Raw genomic sequence first — 24326 nt, 5'->3', positions numbered from 1 at the left:
ACCATCAAATAAAAGCTTCCCGCAAGCAAACCAGTGTGGATATGAACAATTAAGCATTTGGTGAGTGCGTTTTACTCCATCAACAAATTATAACCAGTTTCTACCTTGTCCAGGCCTTAACTGCAGTGAACTGGTCATGTTACACTACCTTGAATACGATTATGTCCGCTGTTTCCTGCACTCAACAATTTTAATGATGCCAGGTTAATATCGGAACAAACTGACGTTTGCCACGATTTGATTGAATGATGACAGAGCATCTCGTAATTAACCACCTTGCTCATTTGAGGAGTTCTCTGTTGAGCACGAACTGAATAAGAAGTCTACAAAACGAGGAATAACAAGCTGGGAGTTTCCCGTTCGGAATAAGAAGATTTTAACTTCGTCCCAGAGCGCTTTTCCCTTCGAAGATGGTAAAGACTGGAAAGGAGACACGAGAAGAACAAAGAGCTTTTCGGCAAAGCTGGCAAACTGCATGTCACGCATAGATTACTTTATCCATGATAAATAACCAAGTCAAGGGACGAATGACAGAATCTACTCACCGGCTGAAAGAGCCTTCTCCCGTCCTTCCCATTTTTTGAAGGGTAAACGGTCGTTAAGTGCCCTTGGTTAAATTATGTTATCATACATTTTGTGTACATTTATCTTTAATTATGTTTAATGCCGTAAAAGAATAAGATAATAAAAATATACTGCTGTGGTGGGAAATTGTCTTCTAACAATACTGGCACACATTGTCTTTTTTCTGGGTTATTACCTACAATGACACACGCAATGTTATGATGAACGCGGAGAATTTGGAGAACACGAGAGAGGGCCTGGATTTACCACCATTGTGTACAGTGCAAAAACATCCTCTCGTGGCCGAAGGTCACGTGATTAATAAAAACCACAACTGATAAAACGTCGAAACATTTCATTTCCACGAACTTTTGTTCTGAGCCGGTCTTTCTTTATTATTTATCATATTACCGGAGGGAAAGTCTTCTGTTTTTTTCAGTTCTTGGCTAAAACTGTTTTTTTTCTTTACAGTAAAATAGTGCCCCTTGCGCGGATCCAATCAGAATGTCGTGGAAACATCTCTACCAAAACGCGCGGACTCGGATATGTAGGTTATTGCATGGATACAACAATCAGTAAACAAAACTACGAGTCGATGACAGTTTGCAGGCTTGCCTTTCAGTTCTCTTAAAGAGGAATCTTCTTACTAAAATTTACGGAAATTAAGTTCTTTAATTCCTACTTAAGATGTGCGAAAAATTTTGCTGTTATAGCCATCTAATCACGTGTATTGCGCCTGCCTTTGAGCCTATAAATTGGTCACAAAAACAATATTTCCCCTACACGGACCTCTAGTTCAATACTGTACATAGGTCCAGGGAATACAACCGGTGTCTGAAGATAGTAACCTACTCTCTTGATGGACTACCACATTCTCATAACTTATATTAACTGAAACCTACGGCAAAACTTAATAAGAATTTGTTTTTCGGGCTATATCAAAGAGTTTAGTCTCGTCTATGTAGCTGTAGACACCTTGTAGATCATAAAATACTATTTTATATTTCTTCCAGCACTAGCGCTGTATCGTGTGTTAATCCGGCCTCGTGCAAAGTTTGTGTTACATCAGATAGCTGTTTCCTTGGATACGTTGTCAAGATAACATGACGAGACGGCGTGTAACCCAACCAGTCAGCAAAGGTAAACAGTACCTGTCAATAAAGACAACTAAAGTCAGCGAATTAAGGCCGCGCATGTGAGGGAAGCGCGGTGGCCTCATGGTTAGTGCGCTCGTCCCCGGATCGAGTGGTCCGGGTTAGAGCCTTGGCCAGGGACACTGTGTTGTGTTCTTGTATTTATTTGTGTTGTTGTATTTAATTTATTTATTAATGACCTCACTTACTTTGTTGTTGATGCTAATTTGAGGCTATATGCTGATGATACAACACAATGCTTATCAAACCGCAATCCAAATGCTCTAGAGTTCACTTCACAGAATAGCTTTGATATGCTTCAATCATGGTTTAAGTGTAACTACTAAAGTGTAAATGAGGCAAAAACCAAAGTGCTATCATTGGGCGACAATCCAACACATCTCCAGCTTTTTGCAGATCGTACCAAGCCACCCTTAGATTTAGTTAAAGAATTACAACTCTTGGGCCCAACTATAGACAGCTCATTAACTTACAAGGCCCATGTTAAATCTGTATGTGATAAAGTCAATGCTAAAGTTACTGCTCTTAGGAAGGTACGAAAGTTTATACCTGCTGATGTGATGATCAATATTTACAAGGCCTTCATCTTACCACACTTGGAATACTGTGTACCTGTTTTAGTGGGACTTTCATCTGGACTTTCTAACAAGCTAGAATTTACTAATCAGTTTGCTATCAGAACACTAATGAATCTGCCCAAGTCAACTCCACATGGCGATCTACTTAAGATAGTAAACATCAAGTCCCTGGAGTATCGCAGATACATGCAAGCCCTTATCCTTCTTTATAAATCTTTCTTTATTACGGGGCCAAACTACATCAAGGAATTGTTCTCCTTGCGTTCTAGCAATTATGACCTAAGAGGCTATTGTAAGCTTAATCAGCCTACCTTTAAATCAAAGTATTTGCATAAATCTTATCGCTACATAACTTCACGTTTATGGAACAACCTACCTGACAATATAAGAGGAGCGTCCTCTCTTAGAATTTTTAAAAATTTACTGAACAAGGTTAACCTGACTACCGAGGCCAATTGTTGCTGCAATCTTTGTATCGATTTAATTAAACTTTATATACTTAAATTTTTATAGTCTAGTTTTTAAATTTTATAGTCTAGTTTTTCAATTTTAAATTTTATAGTCTCGTTTTTGTACTTTTATTGAATAGATAATATATTTAAATTCTACATTTTAATTTTAGCATAGACGTTCACATTTAAACGAGCCCCAGGCTCACTGGTGAAATGTGTCTAAATAAAGTACTTACTTACTTACTTACTTATCCTGATCCTTGGGTGATCCTTGAGTCAAGAAATTTTAAGTCACTGCCAGTTTCGCTCGACTGACTTTAGATCAATTTGCATGTTTTTGATAGTTTCACCAGCCGGCTCGTGGGCACTACATCGTGGTAATTTTCACGGTGAAAATTGACTGTTGAATACCGAAGTCCGATGGCTTCCAAAAGGTTTGCAACTACCGCACTAATTCGCTGATAATGCATTACGATTTTTTTCTGAAGCAAACAGAGTTTGTTTTCATTTTCCAGCCTTATAATCGAGCTAGAAATAAAATGGCACGTCAAGTAAATAACAACAGCAATTTTATTACAATATATAGCATCAAATATTTACAAGCACAAAAAACGAAAGTAACCTTTATTTAGACGTTGGCAAATTGACCAGTAGGACGTTGGCGAATCGACATAAGACGTTGGCGAACGAGACGTTGGCGAAACAACTCGTTTGCGAAACGATCGGATACCTTCTTCGGCTATGTGCTACCATTCAAATCAAAGCTACGATACAATGTTCTCATGAGGTCGTCAGTAAAAGCACCAAGGAGTGGTTCTAACTTTTGCGTATCATGTCTAAATTGTCTATTACGTGTATTAATTATGGTAATGTATATGAATTAAGGAGACCTCTACATTTAAAATCAAAACAGGAGAAGGATGAGTTCTGCAATTAACCACTAAAACAGAGAGCTCACAAAAATCATAAATCTGACATGAAAAACGGGCATTCTCCAGCTACAAACGGAGTAGATAAAGAGAGAGGTTAAAGTAAGCACCTTAATCTGTGACTCTACAGTAAATCGCCTCTTTTGAACTGCTCCATCAGGACAACGAAGGGCAACAGTTATGACCTGACAAGGAAAAAAAATTAATTTTATCATGGAAAACAAATTAACATTTGCTACACATATCAGTACCAAGGACATACAATGCTTACCCCTTTCTCTTTTACTTTTGGCTCTTCAGGTAACTGTCAATGACAAAAATAAATGAATCATGTTATATTTCTGATGTTTGTGATATACTGAAAGAGTAACAAGTTGATTTAGAAAATAACCCAAAGAAAATATATGCACTGATTGGTCAAAAATCGTGTTTCTATTTAACAATTACATTGCCTGTGGCTCGTGTTCCCACAGAGAGAGAGATAGATAGATAGATAGATAGATAGATAGATAGATAGATAGATAGATAGATAGATAGATAGATAGATAGATAGATAGATAGATAGATAGATAGATAGATAGATAGATAGATAGATAGATAGATAGATAGATAGATAAACAGCATTTCTCATTCTTCCAAACTTCCACTCGTGTTTCTATTTAACAATTAAATCATGAGCTCGAGATTTCTAGCGTGTGATAGTTGACTAGTGCACAGCCCGAGTCATCTATCATGAATAGAAATCGAGAGCAAATAATCTAATTGTTTTAGTATTGTTATAATATGCATTAGCACGTGCCTCTAGGGACCTGTTCCCGCGGTGCTTTAGTTTATTAGTATTCTGTTATAGCTTAAAGTTCAGTTGTAATCGTGTCGAGTTCGAGTAAAGTGTATCTCGTTTTACTCCGTTTGTGTCCTTCGTATTATTACATCGCGGCAGCGAACGGAAAATTGGTCTAGTTTCTCTTAGTCGTCGACGAATTAAACTGTCAGCGACATGAGCGATGAGGAAGGCCATAGTGGAACCGGTGGAAGCTCTTCCACAGTTGCTCAACCTTCAACGAACCAGTCTCCAATGTTTCATCAAATTTCGCCGCCTCAACCTGTTGCTTTGCGGCCCAGCGGAGAAGTAGCCGAGAACTGGAAGCTTTGGAAGGAAAAGTACAACTATTTTGTTATTTCTAGGCTAGACCGAGAAAGCTCTCAATATCAGCTTGCGATGTTCAAGTACACGATCGGCGATGAAGCTTTGAAAGTTATCAAAACATTTATCTACACCGAGGACGAGGATTCGAATAATTGGCCAGTGGTCATGGCTAAAATGGACATCGCGTAGAATGCCTATTGTTCTCGGGACATTTACTTGCAGTCGAATAAAAATTATAGGTCTGTAATATTAGCAGCGAAGCGTAAACAGGGACGCTCTGATTGGTCAAAGATCACGTACGCTTTCCTCCGAAGGGAATACTGCCTTAGCTCATTAACTTGTCAAGGCGGGGCTAAGAAATAAAGGCCTCGAAAGTTATTCTTTATTCTATTGTTTCCGATATCGCGTATTTCAAGCTGGCTATTTCAAGCGTTGGACTTGTAATGGATATTTGCATCCGATTTTTACCATAGGCCATTACATGTATCCGGGTTTTTCGTACCAACGTCTTTTCGTACCACCCATTTTCGTACCACCTACATACACGTTCGTACATGTTCGTACCACATAAACATACATTCCAAATAGCACAGATTTAGACTATCTGATAGTCTAAATGAGATTTTAGATGTATAGCATGGTTTTGGTGTGATTTCTTTACGTAAAGGATATCACAGAAGAAGTTCCGGAGAATAATTATCCACGGAATAACACTCTTATCTTCACGCGAGCGAATTATTCTGTGACAAAAACTTCGGAGATTGTTGTCACACAATAACTCGTTCGCCTCTTCGAAATTTTTCAGTAATTGGCGATGTTTCCCTTACTTTATTCGCCTTGAAATCCCCTAAAACTTTGCAAGGAATAAAAAGAATTGTTTCTTTGCTAAAGATCTGGTCTTGAAAGCCGAGCTTCTCAAAAATATCTGACTGATGACACCAGTCTTCACGCTGTTGTTGTCACATAATAACTCGCTGGCCTCTTTGAAGTTTTTCAGTAATTGGCGATGTTTACCTTACTTTATTCGCCTTGAAATCCCCTAAAACTTTGCACGGAATAAAAAAAATTGTTTCTTTGCTAAAGATCTGGGCTTGAAAGCCGAGTTTCTCAAAAAAATCTGACCGATTGACACGAGTCTTCACGCTGTTGTTGACAATAACTTGCTCGCCTCTTTGAAGTTTTTCAGTAATTGGCGATGTTTACCTTACTTTATTCGCCTTGAAATCCCCTAAAACTTTGCACGGAATAAAAATAATTGTTTCTTTGCTAAAGATCTGGGCTTGAAAGCCGAGTTTCTCAAAAAAATCTGACCGATTGACACGAGTCTTCACGCTGTTGTTGTCACACAATAACTCGCTGGCCTCTTTGAAGTTTTTCAGTAATTGGCGATGTTTACCTTACTTTATTCGCCTTGAAATCCCCTAAAACTTTGCTAGGAATAAAAATAATTGTTTCTTTGCTAAAGATCTGGGCTTGAAAGCCGAGTTTCTCAAAAAAATCTGACCGATTGACACGAGTCTTCACGCTGTTGTTGTCACACAATAACTCGCTGGCCTCTTTGAAGTTTTTCAGTAATTGGCGATGTTTACCTTACTTTATTCGCCTTGAAATCCCCTAAAACTTTGCTAGGAATAAAAATAATTGTTTCTTTGCTAAAGATCTGGTCTTGAAAGCCGAGTTTCTCAAAAAATCTGACCGATTGACACGAGTCTTCGCGCTGTTGTTGTCACACAATAACTCGCTGGCCTCTTTGAAGTTTTTCAGTAATTGGCGATGCTTACCTTACTTTATTCGCCTTGAAATCCCCTAAAACTTTGCTAGGAATAAAAATAATTGTTTCTTTGCTAAAGATCTGGTCTTGAAAGCCGAGTTTCTCAAAAAAATCTGACCGATTGACACGAGTCTTCGCGCTGTTGTTGTCACACAATAACTCGCTGGCCTCTTTGAAGTTTTTCAGTAATTGGCGATGCTTACCTTACTTTATTCGCCTTGAAATCCCCTAAAACTTTGCTAGGAATAAAAATAATTGTTTCTTTGCTAAAGATCTGGGCTTGAAAGCCGAGTTTCTCAAAAAAATCTGACCGATTGACACGAGTCTTCACGCTGTTGTTGTCACACAATAACTCGCTGGCCTCTTTGAAGTTTTTCAGTAATTGGCGATGTTTACCTTACTTTATTCGCCTTGAAATCCCCTAAAACTTTGCTAGGAATAAAAATAATTGTTTCTTTGCTAAAGATCTGGTCTTGAAAGCCGAGTTTCTCAAAAAATCTGACCGATTGACACGAGTCTTCGCGCTGTTGTTGTCACACAATAACTCGCTGGCCTCTTTGAAGTTTTTCAGTAATTGGCGATGCTTACCTTACTTTATTCGCCTTGAAATCCCCTAAAACTTTGCTAGGAATAAAAATAATTGTTTCTTTGCTAAAGATCTGGTCTTGAAAGCCGAGTTTCTCAAAAAAATCTGACCGATTGACACGAGTCTTCGCGCTGTTGTTGTCACACAATAACTCGCTGGCCTCTTTGAAGTTTTTCAGTAATTGGCGATGCTTACCTTACTTTATTCGCCTTGAAATCCCCTAAAACTTTGCTAGGAATAAAAATAATTGTTTCTTTGCTAAAGATCTGGTCTTGAAAGCCGAGTTTCTCAAAAAAATCTGACCGATTGACACGAGTCTTCGCGCTGTTGTTGTCACACAATAACTCGCTGGCCTCTTTGAAGTTTTTTTAAAGTAATTGGCGATGTTTACTTTACTTTATTCGCCTTGAAATCCCCTAAAACTTTGATAGGAATAAAAATAATTGGTTCTTTCTTTCATATCCAAAGAGCTTCGCCATTCAGTTGAAATTGAAATATGCCATTGCTTTCATTGACGAACGGAGGTACTATGTTGATCAGCAGGGGATGGATCGGGGTTTCGAAGAGCTCTGAAAAGAGCTCCCGATCACTTACGATTTCGCTTTCCATGTTCATTGAGCAACAGGTTTTCGAATGAATCAGCTGCGCCGACAGCATACTTTTGAAATTCGCGGTAATGAATATTTCAGTTACAGTCAAGTGGTTTTCTTGAATGGGTATTGTTTAGTTTTGACAGCCATTGTTATACAGACGTGTGCTTAAGACAATAGCTCTTCCATCGAAGACGCGCCATTTTCAAATGCAACTCCAACAAGAAGTTTTCAAACTCAAAAAGCTACAGGTTCCTGTGGATCGATTTTCAAATTTGAAACGGGTTTTGTTTCAGTAAAAAGCCATCTTTCATTTGCCGTGCGTGAAAATTAGGAAGGCCGGTTTAGATGGTCTGAAAATTGCTTCTGAAAACGGTCCCCATACAAAAAATGGCCAATTTTTGCCCATTTTCAAGAGCAAAAAGCTACTCCTTATACCTCATATATCAACTTACTTAACGGCTTAAATTGAAGATTCAACCTTCTTTTTCAAAAAGCCGCGCGTGAAAGTTGAAGTTTTAACTCCTGCAAACCAGAACAGTAAGTTTTATCAACGCTATTGGGCCAATTTGGACCCTTTCTTCTCTTAATCAGGGCATTTCACGACACGCAAACATTCAAATTTGCCGCTTCGCCGGTCATGAATAATTAATAATGTCCAGGCATTGGAGAAGTCAATGAGATCAACGAGCGATACTGTTTTAATAAGCGGGATAAGCTTTCAACCGAGTCGGTCGATTGTTTTGTTGCTGAGCTGAAAACGTTGGCTAAGACATGCAACTTTTGTGACTGCTTGCGCGATAGTCTTATCCGTGATCGCATTGTGCTTGGTATTAAAGATGAGCAGACCACCAAGAGGCTACTGAGAATTCGAGATCTCACTTTGAATCAGTGTATCGATATCTGCCGCAGCGAAGAAGTTACGGCGCTGCACTTGAAGTCGCTATCGGAACCGGTGCATAACATTAACCAGGTCAAGTCTAAGAAAAAGAAGCCTCGAGTTCCGACGCCGGACGGACAAACGGGAAGGAAAATTTCGAGCAAGTTTTGTGGCTATGAACATGCTCCTGAGAGAAAGAAGTGTCCTGCGTGGGGCAAAGTGTGTAAGCGGTGCAAGAAAAAGAATCATTTTGCGAAAGGGTGCAAAGATGCCGCGGTTAACGCCTTTGAGAGCGACGAAGACTTGGAAGAGATCAGTGTTGTAAGAGTTCAAGCTATGAAGGATAAAGCTGTGTTTGCTCAGATGCTGGTTCAGCAGAAACCCGTGAGATTTCAAATTGACTGTGGAGCTAGTGCCAACATTGTGCCATGTAAACATGTGAAAGGTGTGGATCTTGAACCTTGTTCCCAGTCCCTCATTATGTGGAATGGCACCAAGGTCAAGCCTGCTGGGACGTGTGCTCTGCCCGTTGTCAATCCCCGAACTAATACAAGGAATAAAGTGAGATTCTTAGTCGTCAAGGAGAATCTAACTCCACTCCTGGGTTTAAACGCTACCGAGAAGATGGGTTGGTTAACCGTACACAAGGAGAACTTTGTTAGCGCTGTGGAGAACTTAGAAAACGATCTTACTAACAAATACCCAGATGTATTTGATAATGGTCTTGGCAAGCTACCTGGAAAGGTTCATCTGCAAGTTGATCCGGTTTGTCAACCAGTGATTCTCCCAGCCAGGAAAGTACCTGTATCTGCAAAGGAAAAATTCAAGGCAGAACTCAAAAGGTTGCAGGATCTAAAAGTTATTGCTCCTGTGAATCAGCCGACTGAATGGGTCAGCCAGTTTGTTGTTGCTGTGAAAAAGTCTGGTGATTTACGCGTCTGCACTGATCCAAAACCGTTGAATGCTGCTTTAAAGGGAGAAAGATACCAGATCCCGGTCATTGATGATGTGTTGCCCGATTTAGCCGAGGCTCGTGTGTTTACAAAAGTTGATCTCGCATCCGCTTTCTGGCAATTGGAGCTGGATGATGAGTCTAGTCTGTTGACAACTTTTGCAACTCCCCATGGAAGATACCGCTGGCTTCGTTTACCGTTTGGGCTGTGTGTCTCGAGCGAGATATTTCAAAAGCATTTGAATCAAGAGTTGTTAGGCCTGCCTGGTGTGAAGTGTATTGCCGATGACGTACTAATCTATGGAAGAGATGATACTGACCACGATAGTTCCCTGGAGGGTTTCATGAAGAGGTGTCAGCAGAAGGGCATAAAGCTCAACCGCGCGAAATTGGAATATAAGTGTAAGTCCCTTTTCATGGACATGTTCTGACATCAGAGGGCCTGAAGCCAGATCCACAGAAAGTCAAGGCAATTACAGAAATGCCGCGACCAGAAAAGCCTGAGGATGTGTCACGTTTGAATGGTATGGTAAATTACCTCAGTCGTTTCCTGCCAAACCTGTCTGACGTAATGAAGCCGCTACGCGACCTTACCCATAAAGAAGTGGAATGGTGTTGGTCCGACGCGCAAGAACGTGCTTGGAGTGAAGTGAAGAGCCTCATCGCATCTGCTCCTGTGCTAACCTACTACAAGCCTGGGGAGCCATTAGCAGTGCAATGTGACAGCAGTCAAGCTGGTCTTGGCGCAGCCCTGATGCAAGGCGGTCACCCCATTGCTTATGCAAGCCGAGCACTAACAGAGACCGAGACCGGTTATGGAAAAAGAAATGCTTGCGATTGTTTTCGCCGTGGAGAAGTTTAACGACTACACGTTTGGCAATAAGACTATCGTTTTCAGCGACCACAAGCCGCTAGAATCAATTTTCAAGAAGCCCTTGCACCGTGCCCCCAAGCGTTTGCAAGGTATGATAATTCGTCTTCAGAAGTATGACCTGGAGGTGAGGTACGAGAAGGGAAGCAAGATGTTTCTGGCCGATATCCTCTCGAGAGCATTTCTCCCTGCCGGTGAGCAAGACGAGAATGAGTTCGAGACAATCAGCATGATGAAGTATCTGCCCGTATCGGAAGAAAGGCTTCTGCAGATTCAGCGAGATACCGAAACAGATGACTCTCTTCAAGTGCTGAAAGCAGTGATTCAGAAGGGCTGGCCAGAGCATAAGAGTAACGTGCCTAGTGTCATTTCTCCTTACTTCAACATGCGCGATGAGATGTCGATCCAGGATGGTTTCATCTTTAAGGGAGAGCGCATCGTGGTTCCACGAGCGTCGAGGAGCGAGCTGTTAAGACGAATTCACAACTCACATCTTGGGGTTAATGGCTGTCTAAACAGAGCCCGTGAGTGTCTCTATTGGCCCGGGATGACAGCTGACATTAAGAACTATATGTCAATCTGTGAGGCATGTCGAGAGTTTGAGCAGGGTCAAGTCAAGGAAACAATGATGTCCCCTGAGACACCAAATCGACCCCGGCAACGAGTGGCTGCAGATTTGTTTGAGCTTGAAGGAAAAACCTACTTAGTCACCTCAGATTATTACAGCGATTTCTTTGTACTGGACTATTTAAGATCTCCTTCGTCGGTGTGTGTCATCAGGAAGTTAAGGGCCTACTTTGCGCGCCACGGTATTCCCGAGCAGCTGGTGACAGATAACGGTTCACAATTTACGTCACGCGATTTCCTGAAATTCGCGAAAGACTGGGACTTTGAACATCTGACCAGCAGTCCACACCACAGCCAAGGAAATGGTAAAGTAGAGAGTGCAGTGAAGGAGGCTAAGAAAATTCTCAGAAAGTGCAAGTCCAGTGGATCGGATGCTTTTGTAGCCTTACTCGATCATCGTAACACCCCATCTGCCGTTATCCAAATTAGTCTAGCACAGCGCCTCTTCAACAGAAGGGCTAGAAGTCTACTACCGATGACAGCCAATAATAATAATAATAATAGATTTATATAGCGCCATATCCATGGCTCATGGCGCTTTACAGTAAAAAATGTTATTAAAAATAAAATTTACATTAAAAATTTACATCAGTGATAAAAAATTACTAACAAATAAAATAGCTAAGCTGTAAAAATGAAAGTAAAACTAGGAATCATTAAAACCTTTAAAGAATTTAACAGCCAACCTGCTTGCACCACAGGCAGTTCCAGACAGTGAGCGGTGCCAAGCCAAGCTTGAACAGCGCAAACAGCGACAAGCTCAGTATTACAACAGAGGTGCTATTGATCTGGATTCGTTAAAGAGAGGAGATACTGTGAGACTGAAACCGTTCCAGTTGGGCAAGCGCGAATGGCAGAAAGGAATTGTACGAAAGCGACTGGACGAGAGATCGTACGAGGTCGAGACGCCTTACAATGTTGTGCGTCGCAACCGTGTTCACCTACGTTTGACAAATGAGCCATCACCGCCACTGACAGACGAGATACCTAATGAGATATCTACTGAGGTACCAGAGGTGCCCGCTCCCTCTTTTGCACAGTCGTACGAGTCGCAGACAAGTTCTTCTGGAGAAGTTAGTCTACCCGCGTCGAGTCAAGGAAGCTCGTCTCCGAGTGGCTCGGAAGTTCCTTCAGCTGCAGTGACATCACCGCCCAAGCCGGTGCTTAGACGATCAGTGCATCAGCGACGTCCACCAAAACACTTAAATGACTTTGTTTTGACATGAAGCCATGAACACTAAGAACACTTGGAACACTAAGACCTTTAGCGCGTTATCACAGAGCTCAGTTACTTTCTTTATCAATTCATGCTTATTCCTATTGTGTATTTATAAGCTAGTTTTCTTTTCCTTATCTATAAAAGGGAGGGTGTTATAATATGCATTAGTACGTGCCTCTAGGGACCTGTTCCCGCGGTGCTTTAGTTTATTAGTATTCTGTTATAGCCTGAAGTTCAGTTGTAATCGTGTCGAGTTCGAGTAAAGTGTAACTCGTTTTACTCCGTTTGTGTCCTTCGTAATATTACAAGTATAAATCTACCAGTCGTTCAAAACTTTATCTAAATCCTCTTCACAGACACTTTGGAAACGCCAAGAAGCGGCAGTCATTTTGTTAACAAGGGCACACTGCTAGGCTACTCACTATCTATCACAGAATAGATAGTGAGTAGCGTAGCCAATCAGAGAACAGCATTCATGATAGAATGCTAGTAGATTTATACTAAAACTCAATAGAAACACGGTACATGTTTTCTACTTGTTAAGTAATGTCTACTTTTGGGTTCATTATGAATTCCTTATCCATAGAAACCTGCATGATGAGGCTAAATAATGTCCAACTAGGAAGCTAATTTCTTTGGGAAATTGATGGGATGTACTTTTGTGAGGAAGAGTCATGTTAGAAAGTTTAAACTGTATCAAATGCACGATTTCTGAAACAACTATTTGTACTTCATACATATTAAGCTTATATCTTACCACAGGACTCTGCTTATTTGTCCTTTGTCGTAACGATTCTGTGCCAATCTGTTCTTGTCCTGATGTGCATTCAGCATCAAATGCACATTCATTGTTCTCTATAGTTTCTTCATTACTGTGGCTCTGTTCACTATCTGTTCCTCCTACTGAACTAGTATCTTCATGCATCAAGAACTCTTGAGACAAAAAGTCATGTTCAGTTTGGTCTGCTCCATGTCTCTTCAAAGAAAAAATGCAAAAAGAATGAGACTTTTAAAAAGCTACTAATAAAAATACACTTGCCTAAGCAGAATCAATTATTTTAAAATATTTTGATTCTGTTTAGTAGGCAACTTTATTTTTTACTAACTACATTGTGGTACATGTACTCAGTCAATGAAGTCAACAGAATCCGGAAGCTTTCTAGCTTTGGTAACAAAAGAATCAAAACAAACGAACCAAAAATATGCACAAAATCATATACTTTTAAACATATATTTTAAAAAATAGTCTGCTGTTCCCATTCTGTTGAAAAACACACTAAAACCACCCCACCATCCACCAGAACCAACTGACAAGCTAGTAAACAGCCAAGCAAAAAAATTTAATCTGATACAATTACAAAGTGAATGCTGACGAGAGACTTGCTACACAATCTACAAAACCTGTTTAAACTGGTATGTACATTAAAACTTCAGGAAACTTCTACTTGACATGCATAAAAGTAGAAGTCCTAAGAATAAATATAAAAGAGGGTTAAATTATTGTCTTTTAAAATAAAAGTCTGCATTTTGCAAGAGGGCCATTAATGCATTTTTTTTTTTCAACACATACTTGTACTGCTACAAAAATACTCAAAGACATGAAATTAAAGCTGTGGAGAACACCTAATTTCCACTGCATTATGTGTAGTTGCTCAATCTGGTGTAGAAGAAAACACATCACAAAATTTCCTGACTAAAATAATAACCACAGAAAACGAATCACTATGGTGATTTACCCCCAATCTCTGGCCCCTTCCTCTCCAAGTGGTATTAAACTTGTAAAACTCAGCCTCTCGTTTTGCCTTCAACATTTCTTCCCTTGGTCCTAGAATGTTTTCTCGATAGATGTCGACCTATAGCATTTCAAAATGTTGTATAATTAGCCTAGCAAATACACAATGATGTAAATGGCAGTAGCAATCTCTACTAAGTAGTCCCCTCAAGATTTGGTAGGTCCCTCCACGTCCATGTATACAGACAGTAGTTTCTGGAAATCTGTGTGCCAAAAAAAATCTCCAAAACATGGTGGACAAGTCACAAGGGGGACAACCCTGAAATGTGACCTGTAATATAACACATACCCGTAATATAACATGATTCAATATTTAACAAAAAGACCAGGAAAGCATGTCATTCTGGGTTCTCACAGTAGAGAAAAACAATTCTGGATTAAATGTTTGAAGTGATGTACATGTTAATTATGTAATTATTGTGCAATTAAAGGGGATCCAAATGGTCCTTCACATAATTTTAGCCAAATTTCACACACACACCTGTAGGTTAAGCATTTAATTTCTTAGTCTTGATCTATTCGTGAAACCATCTTCCGCCACTTCAGATCACTTTTACAAGGCTAGGAAAGTCTAATGGCATGTAGAAAAGAAATTAGCCTCACCTTATTATCTAACAGAAATTGTTTCAGTTCCAAAGCTCTTTGTCTCTTCTTTTTCAATTCAGCATCACTAATATTTACTAAGGATAATAAAAGATAAGCATTCTGTAAATTTATCAAAATCATCTTCCTCGTGATTCTAAATTTAATTATTACCAATTAATCATATACATACATGTACAATTTACGCTGTATATTACTTAAACATTTCTGCTTCCTTATAAGACATATGCAATCTATATAATTTACAAATTAATGTCAAAATCTGATAAGTACATGTAGTGAAAGGTTGCTTCAGTCTGTGAGCATGCTCATTTGGGATTACATGTAGGATCCCACACATGAGTGATCATCAAAGTCATATGATCACAATAAGCAGTAAAGCAGCTAGGAATAAGGAACGGAGCTTTTTTGCAGACTTGCGCTTTTTTATTTCCATTAAAGATGATTTCCAGTCCATACTGCATACTCTCAAGAGTTTGTTTGTGTTTTTTTGTTTTGTTTCATGTAAGACATCACAAAATGTAAACATTTCACAGCTACTTACATGAAGTAAATTCAAAGTTTCAAAACTACTGCCATTATGGATGTGAATCGGTCAAAGCTTTATGTTTTGTTCTTTCTAATATCACTTGATGAAATAAATTCACAGCTGTAAAAATCAATGAAGCTGTTGGAAAAAGAATTGGAAAGGCCGCAAAAATAAGGTATGCAGTTCATACAAATAACATTGATTTGCATTCCATCAAGTGAGAACTTATAATGTCTATAAACATTAAGGTGCTGAGACTGCGTAGTAAAGACTAGAAATCATCTTTAAACATACGGCATATTTTTGCATTTGAGATTTGGAATATTAATTTTCGTTAATTACTACCGGTAAATTCTTTTCCTTTCTTTTCTTTTTTTTTCTTGGAGGGGGGGGGGGGGCGGTTGCTTTTTACAATACATGTACATGTACCGTATTTCCTTTTGAGAAGCAACCCAGTATATTGTACACAAAAAACGATATCTCAGAATAATTAACACCATACCACCTCGGATAGGCTTCTGGAAACAAAGCAAATTAAATCATATCGATATTTAGGGAACGTTAATTAGGCTTATTTATTTTGCTTTTATTCCCCTTACACTCCTTAAAAACTAAAATCTTGATTTAAGATTTTTCGTCTTACCTCAGCACCAGAACGAAAGCTGACGTAAGGTGTCAGTTATTTTTATTGTTATTATTTTAGTTTTTACGGAGCATACCGGTAAGCTTACTGTACCTCGAAGCTGTATGCAATGTGCCGCGCCATTCTCATGGCTAAGAGAAGCGAATGGTCATATCTTTTGGTAAAGTTAAAAAATCTATTCTACTCAAGTAGGTTTAAGTAAGAATCAATATAAACAATTTTTTTGCCAGCTTTTCCTCAGAAGTAATGTTATCACGCAAACAGACATCCAGCCTTTTACACGTAGCAGTATCATACCTTGTGGGGTAGGGTCAGCTGATTTGAAAAGTTTGTGCAGCAAAATACTTATAGGCGAACCAAACAGATGCATTATCAACGTCAGAAACCCAAAGCTGATAAACATCCACAAAAGAGTCATCTTTAAAGTTATTGCATTCATTCCATTCCAGAATGCAAGCGACAAAACCCCACAACCAGCAATCAGCACAAACCAGGTTTTGTCGAACGCCATTTTGTTTACACTATCCAAGTTGGTGATGGAAGCCTGGGGAGAGTCTCGTTTCTGTGTTTTACCTCATTTTAAAAAACAAATTGCAACATGGCGGCTCTACGAAGAGTTGTAAGAACAGGTCTGTTTAGAAATTCACTTTTACAAACCTCTAGATGTGTAGGAATCAGGAATTTATCCGTGGATGTAGACGATAATGTATCAGGGGTAACAGATGAACAAAAACAGGTTGGTTTTCCGACTATTCTACATCATATGGTGTATTTTCTTGTAGACTGCTGGCACTCTGTTTTTCTCTCGAACTTCAGCCGGGGGTTATGAGGCGAGACGTTTTGGCTAAAGGGGAATGGAACGAGACATGGGCGCGGCACGCATGAGAAGAAAAGGAGACTGCAGACTCTTCTCATGTTTTTGAAGGCCGTCGATAAAATCAGGAACATGGAACATGGAACATTCCGGAACATCCCAGAACATTCCAGAATATCCCGGAACATCGAATAATTATCATAATTACGCGAAAAATATGTAAAATAAAATTTTAAAAAATCAAATCAAACAAAAATAATCAAGTATCAGCTCGGAAAATAGAAACAAAACAAAAACATAAAAAAAGGAAAAGAGAAAGAAAAATGAAAGTGACTGCAATGAGTGAAGGCTAGCAACTAAGAAGAGTAATCAATTCCTTCCAGTCGTTCACCATCAGTTTAATCACTTGACTCTCCTTTATTATTGTTCTTCACAGAAAGGTGGTGGCGTTCGAACTCCTTAATCAAACCTAAAAGTATGGGTACACGAGTGTGATTTCTTTATTCAATTCATTACGTCAATACAAAGATATGCATATACACGATTTCTCATGAAAAATAGTTTCTCCATGAGATAGAAATAGAAACTCTTCAGCATCGAGTTTCTTGTCTAAACTAGTTCGGACTGCTTGACCTCTGATGACAGTGTAAACAAATACAAACACAAAATTTAAAAACATTTGGCGACACGCGCGCTGTCTTGCGCAGTGGTCAAAACTTTATTGTCTCTAGAAATATTTGTTACAAGTGTTGGTGATCTGAAATTGATTTCTAAGTGTCACCAACAGTTCAAATGCATCTCCTGGAAAATGTTTGTCCAGTACAAGTTAATAGTTAATTAATTAAAAATACTTTTACCGCGGGCTATAGTCTATTCATCGCTAGTTCAACTTCACGTGCAGATCATTATCTGACATTCGATCAAACTTAGTTTTCTATCGAGCCATTCGAACACCACCAAAGTAAACCAGACATGCGAAAACTGCTCGTGAACGCGCTGCTCTTTAAATCATTGATTACCACTAGTTTATTAATAATAACTTGCTTGTTACTTGGGCTTCCGGAAAGGCCGAGTCTGCACTTAGTGGGTCATGGTGCCAGGCGTTCCTAGTGGAGCGGCGGGAAAACTAGGGATGATAAATAGTAACATGACAATGGAATAGGCACAAAACTATGAATACTGACTTAAAAGAAGAAGCCTGAAAAAAATCAGGGCTTCAACGGGATTTGAACCCGTGACCTCCGCGATACCGGTGCGATGCTCTACCAACTGAGCTATGAAGCCAATTAATTGACCTCGCTCCCAATGTGTGGCTTCATAGCTCAGTTGGTAGAGCATCGCACCGGTATCGTGGAGGTCACGGGTTCAAATCCCGTTGAAGCCCTGATTTTTTTCAGGCTTCTTCTTTCCAGTTGCTTAAATTGGAAAATTTACTGCGATGATCATACTTCACTTTCATCTACTACCGCAGTTCAAATATGAATTAGTTCATATATACTTCACATCATTTCACTCACGGGGAGATATGAACTCAATTAATTGACCTCGCTCCCAATGTGTGGCTTCATAGCTCAGTTGGTAGAGCATCGCACCGGTATCGCGGAGGTCACGGGTTCGAATCCCGTTGATGCCCTGATTTTTTTCAGGCTTCTTCTTTCCAGTTGCTTAAATTGGAAAATTTACTGCGATGATCATACTTCACTTTCATCTACTACTGCAGTTCAAATATGAATTAGTTCATATATACTTCACATCATTTCACTCACGGGGAGATATGAACTCAATTAATTGACCTCGCTCCCAATGTGTGGCTTCATAGCTCAGTTGGTAGAGCATTGCACCGGTATCGCGGAGGTCACGGGTTCGAATCCCGTTGAAGCCCTGATTTTTTTCAGGCTTCTTCTTTCCAGTTGCTTAAATTGGAAAATTTACTGCGATGATCATACTTCACTTTCATCTACTACCGCAGTTCAAATATGAATTAGTTCATATATACTTCACATCATTTCACTCACGGGGAGATATGAACTCAATTAATTGACCTCGCTCCCAATGTGTGGCTTCATAGCTCAGTTGGTAGAGCATCGCACCGGTATTGCGGAGGTCACGGGTTCGAATCCCGTTGATGCCCTGATTTTTTTCAGGCTTTTTCTTTCCAGTTGCTTAAATTGGAAAATTTACTGCGATGATCATACTTCACTTTCATCTACTACCGCAGTTCAAATATGAATTAGTTCATATATACTTCACATCATTTCACTCACGGGGAGATATGAACTCAATTAATTGACCTCGCTCCCAATGTGTGGCTTCATAGCTCAGTTGGTAGAGCATCGCACCGGTATCGCGGAGGTCACGGGTTCGAATCCCGTTGAAGCCCTGATTTTTTTCAGGCTTCTTCTTTCCAGTTGCTTAAATTGGAAAATTTACTGCGATGATCATACTTCACTTTCATCTACTACTGCAGTTCAAATATGAATTAGTTCATATATACTTCACAATACTGACTTAACAAGCAACTGTATGATGCACAGACAAACACCTCAGATGTTGAAGAAATCAGAGATCAAAAAAGGAGACGCAATGAATTACCTGGCATTCATCGTCAGAATCGTCCATGTTTGTGTTGAAAAACAGAGTGCTGAAAAGACACGTGACGCAATTGGCGGGAAAGAAGAGGAGCCTGCACTCATTGTGGTCAGTTGAATGAATACCCAATGCTCCCTACCCCTCTACCGACTCCCCTATCCCCAATAATATCTTCTCATATTTCAAGCTGATACCAGTTTATTTTTGTTTATTTTAGTTTTAAAAATTTAATTTTACATATTTTTCACATAATTATGATAATTATTCGATGTTCCGGGATGTTCCGGGATGTTCCATGTTCCGGATTTTATCGACGGCCGTTTTTGAGGACATTCAAACTTGTCGAAAATAATCTAATTAACCAATTAAAATCGACTAGTTTTTCGCGGGAGTAACATGAACCGATTGCGCAAACCTTGAGTAATGTTTACGAAATACCAAATTCTTTTGTCAGGTGAATTTCATAAACAAAGCTAAGGTCACTCTTCGATGTAGTCCACAAGAGAAACACCTAAGACGCTTGCTTCCGTACTTAAACCGAAAAAACGGGTCGTTCTCTGGGGATTGCTGTCTACTTTGTGGGTTTAAAGTATAAAAAGGCGACAACATTTAGCACATATCCACGGAGAAGTACTTATTTAAACTTCCCAGGGAGAAAGGTGTTGAGAAACGGCCTCTGGACTGAACTTTTATCTGAAGATCTGGGACTTCCCATTTCCAACAATACAAATTATTCCTCCAGAGTCTGTGTGAAGTGCGTGTTAAAAATTCGGAACACTGTTGAGCTAATCCTTTTCTTAAAGGCGAAATTAAACCCTGTCGTAACCAATGTTGAAGAAACTTCGGAAACTCGACAACGCTGGAAGCGTATGTCAAAATCTCCATCATCCGCAGAAAAACCAAAGTCTGCCAGGATTTTTGCTTGAACTTAGATGAACAATGGCATATAAAACACACAACACAGTCAACAGACTTGTGCGTAAACAACTACATTTGAATCATGTGGTGCCAGAATGACCAAAAGGAGGAATAAACCTATACATCGAGCTCGAGAAACATAAGCTCGATCAGATAACTGCAAGAGACATAGGAATGTCTCCAGAGAAACGTATAGCTTTCTCTAAATAAAACTACAGCGTCTCCGAAAAATAAAAACGTATGAGGACAAATATCCTTGACAAGAATCTACCTCCTGTACCGTGCAAACAGTTCTAATCACAGCGGGGCCCGGTATCACAATATAGAATGCAAGTAAGCAGCATTCTCACGACAAATCTCATATTTTGTCCCTCGAAAGCAAATACTTGGAGACTTGAAAACATATCTTGCAAAAGAAATGAGCCTAAAAAATGCATAAACACATGGCAAATTACAGAGGTGTCAAACTCGACGAAGCAACATCCAGATAACAACAGAAATCATGCAGACCTATGAGCTCTAAAAATTTTGCCATAGCATGGTCTTTATATGGCTCAACTCTGCTTAAAATTCCTCCTTATAACACAACATAAAGTGCCCTTCATAAACACAAGTGAGGCAGCAAAAACATCGAATGACCAAAGAGAGAACGGCAAATTAAATGTCACGAACCGTAGGAGTTGTGCAGGCTAGTCAACCCCATTTTACATTGATAATCAGGAAGATTTTGTCGCTCAAGACTCTTTGTTGTGCTTCGTGTGAAACTTATGACGCTTTATTTAACCTTCTGTCAACTATCTGTCGTCGGGCACATATTGACCAATCAGGTACTCCATTGTTGGGGTGACAGAGGGTTTAAAAAGTTAAAAAGAGTCTGCAGACGGTTTTTTCTCGTCTCGCCTTCTTCCCTACTCAGCCATACCGCCCTTGTCCCACCTTCTTCCCCACTCGGCCACCACCATACTGTCCTTTTTTGTTTGCGATAACTAAACACTCGTCCTAGTGACCCTTAGAGAGAAACCAGCTGCCAGCAGACTAATTTTCTTGTAACATGCAGTACAACTAGTTCTTGCACAATTTTGTTTTAGCCAGTTAATTCATTTGATTTTTTGTTTGTTTGTTTGTTTCTGGCCAGAGTAAATTGTAGAGCAGCACAACTAATTTAATATCTACTTTCCATGTAAACTTATTACAATAACCAAATTCGCGCTGGGCTTTTGAATCAAGCAGTCCAGGGTCAATCTCGCATTAGACACTTTTAGAGTTACCATCACAGTCTCTCTCTCCACCCAGTGTGCAAATGGAGAACAGCAAACTTAATGCTGGGGGTAATACTATGATGAACTAACATCCCTGTCCTCGGTGAAGTAGAAATACTCCTAGTCGCTTAATGCCAAGGAAACTGAGATGAGTTCTGTCGGCCCAGACCACTAGTTCATTACCTTACCTTTACATGTACATCTACAGTCTGTAGACGTTGACCACTTCCACTGTAATTTACTATACTACAGTGTAGCTGATAATGGAAATACCTGGTCAGTGAAAACTGATGTATCTTCATTAATATTTAACTAATTTTCTGATTTAACATGAATTGCATCACTTCACTGCAGTACTGATACAAGTCTGAACCAAAGATGTTGTTTGACTTGTTGATTGCATGTAGTGTAATAAAAAAATGGATACATGTTGTAACAGGGTTGGACATTAGCACTTGCCCGCTCGCCCAGGCGAGTGTCTAAACTGTTGGGCGAGTGCAAATAATTGATCACTCACCCGTTTGGCGAGTACGATTTTGCTCACCAAAAAATTATTTATAAGATTAAATTTGGAAATACAGTTAACAATAAAGATTAGCGAAAAAACTGAGCAACGACGTTTCAGTGTCATCCTGGCACCATTTTCAAGTTAAAAAATATTTGTGCGAAAAGTAAACTAATTTATACCAATGGTAGAGGTGCGAAATTGAATAAATTAAGATTAAGATAGCTGTTCAATGTTCATGTTCATTCCAATGAGGTGTCAAACACTGGTAATGAGTTCAGTGTCTGTTCAAAGCCTAAACAAATACTTTTGCCTTAACACACAGTCAGACTCCATTCGCGCAAAAGTATTTGTTTAGGCTTTGAACAGACACTGAACTCATTACCAGTGTTTGACACCTCATTGGAATGAACATGAACATTGAACAGCTATCTTAATCTTAATTTATTCAATTTCGCACCTCTACCATTGGTATAAATTAGTTTACTTTTCGCACAAATATTTTTTAACTTGAAAATGGTGCCAGGATGACACCGAAACGTCGTTGCTCAGTTTTTTCGCTAATCTTTATTGTTAAAAAATTATTTAAATTGCAAAATAAAAACTGTTTTTTACATTCCATTTGCAAGAAAATCCCTAAACATAAACTTCCCATTTCTATTTTACAAAGTTCCATATTCTGAACTGTCTAATAAACTGGCGCTGAAAGGCAACATTCGGCTTCCTAAATTGACAAATATGGCTTCCTCCTGGTGATAATTACATAATGCGTGTACTTGTGGTACTGCTGGTCACTCTCGAGCCATGGGTGATCAGGTAAAAATGGAGCCCAAGGATCACTCCTGAGAAGAACAGACACGTTTACTCGCAAACTGCAGGGATCTCGCGAAGATTCATCAATAAAAAACCATTTGAAATATTAAGTAAGTGCCTCCATTGTGTTTTCTAGGGGTTTTTAAAAGGTCTTTAAATAGAAGTTTTCATAAAAGTAAGAATCCTCAGTCTGCCACATGCTCGACAACGTTGTGAGCAAATTGTTTTCCCGTGCCTTCACTGCGCTCTGATCAATGTGTGTTCTCCTGTTTAAAAATGGAGTAAACTGATTGCGGCAAAAAATATGTGGAAATATGTTTCCGGAGTTTCTAAAGTTGTCGAAGAGAAAAAGAACGAAAAAGCCCTGAAAGCTGCCTGTGATACAAGGGAATATGAGGAAATACGCGGTGGGAGGGAGGGGGGGGTAAACTTTTGGGCGAGAGAAAAGTGGTCCAGGCGGGTGCATTTTGAGGGTAACTCGCGCAAATGGCCCAAGTGTCCAGCCCTGTTGTAATTCCGATTAAACATGACTTACTGAAAATCGAAAAACTTGTATACCTAGCAAGAAAATCACAGGGCGCCACACAGTAATCCAATAAATACGATATGATTATGCTACGCACATCTGTGTCTAGTTCTGTAGTTGACCAATGATCTGCCCAGGACTGGGGTATGATTTCAGCCAGGGACCGACGCAGACCTGAGAAGGAATTTTAGAACAATTCTTGAAATCTGAAGTGTTAATAACAAAGTGCTTTTCCTTGCAGTTAAGAGAGACAGTAAATAACTTCTGTCAGAAGGAACTTGCTCCATATGCAGATCAAATTGACAAAGAAAATAACTTTCCTCAATTAAGAGTGAGTGTACATAATATCACAAAAAAATCTCTCTTCTCTGACCCAATCCCCCATCTTGGGTCAAAGAACTGAGAAGTGGTGTCACTATTGTTTTCGTTTCTTATTGGATCTTGTCTCTTTTTTGTGTTTGTTTGTTTGTTTTTGTTTTGTTTTTTGTTTTGTTTTTTTTAATTTAAGTCAATTATTCTTTTAATTTAATTTTTATTTTCATTCCACAGGATTTTTGGAAAAATCTTGGTAACTTAGGACTTCTAGGAATAACAGCTCCAGGTGAGTGTGGAATATTCTTTCTTTGTTTTCTTACATGTATGTGTTTTTCTCACACGTATCTTGGAATCTGGGAACTAGTGTGCAGGGGTCAGGTCAGGTTTGTCATTGGTTGCCAGATTTCTTGTTGTGGTCCACCATTACCTGACCTCCTACCCACCTACCCACCTTTCTAGCAGCTTCATAGTTGTTTGCTTCTCAATGTCATTTAGTTCTCTCTTTTCATTCTTGTTAAGCCCTCCATCACTTTCTTGTAGTATTTTAATGTTTTGTAATTAAGGTCGGGCTTGGCATGGCTCCTAGTTGCGTGTGACAAGTTACTCTAAATTTACTTAATTTCAATTAATGCATTATTTAATACCATATTAACTTTGTATCAGAACAATATGGAGGTTCTGGCCTTGGATATCTGGATCA

The 24326-nt window shown here is 39.4% G+C and overlaps 2 protein-coding genes across 2 annotated transcripts in view; one reads left to right on the top strand and one right to left on the bottom strand.

The window, feature by feature from the left end:
* On the bottom strand, window positions 1–16478 carry LOC145500893 (UBX domain-containing protein 8-like). Its single transcript, XM_081480429.1, has 7 exons — window positions 16185–16478; window positions 14716–14792; window positions 14057–14173; window positions 13078–13296; window positions 3949–3981; window positions 3788–3862; window positions 1–1715 (listed from the first exon to the last, which is right to left on the bottom strand). The coding sequence occupies exons 1-7, from the start codon at window positions 16396–16398 to the stop codon at window positions 1563–1565; spliced, it is 888 nt and encodes a 295-aa protein (XP_081336555.1). The 5' UTR covers window positions 16399–16478; the 3' UTR covers window positions 1–1562.
* LOC145500891 (isovaleryl-CoA dehydrogenase, mitochondrial-like) overlaps window positions 16410–24326 on the top strand; it is a 13915-nt gene continuing 5998 nt past the window's right edge. Inside the window, exons 1-4 of the mRNA XM_081480427.1 lie at window positions 16410–16623; window positions 23553–23642; window positions 23861–23912; window positions 24290–24326. The exon at window positions 24290–24326 is cut by the window's right edge and continues 133 nt beyond it. Coding sequence (XP_081336553.1) covers window positions 16486–16623; window positions 23553–23642; window positions 23861–23912; window positions 24290–24326 — 317 coding nt within the window. The 5' untranslated portion in view covers window positions 16410–16485. The remainder of the gene's footprint in view (window positions 16624–23552; window positions 23643–23860; window positions 23913–24289) is intronic.

The sequence above is a fragment of the Orbicella franksi genome, chromosome 10 (genome assembly GCF_964199315.1).
Source record: "Orbicella franksi chromosome 10, jaOrbFran1.1, whole genome shotgun sequence".
In the NCBI taxonomy this organism is placed as follows: Eukaryota; Metazoa; Cnidaria; class Anthozoa; order Scleractinia; family Merulinidae; genus Orbicella; species Orbicella franksi.
Note: the sequence above shows the minus strand (reverse complement) of the source record. Positions and strands in the feature narration are given on the sequence as shown.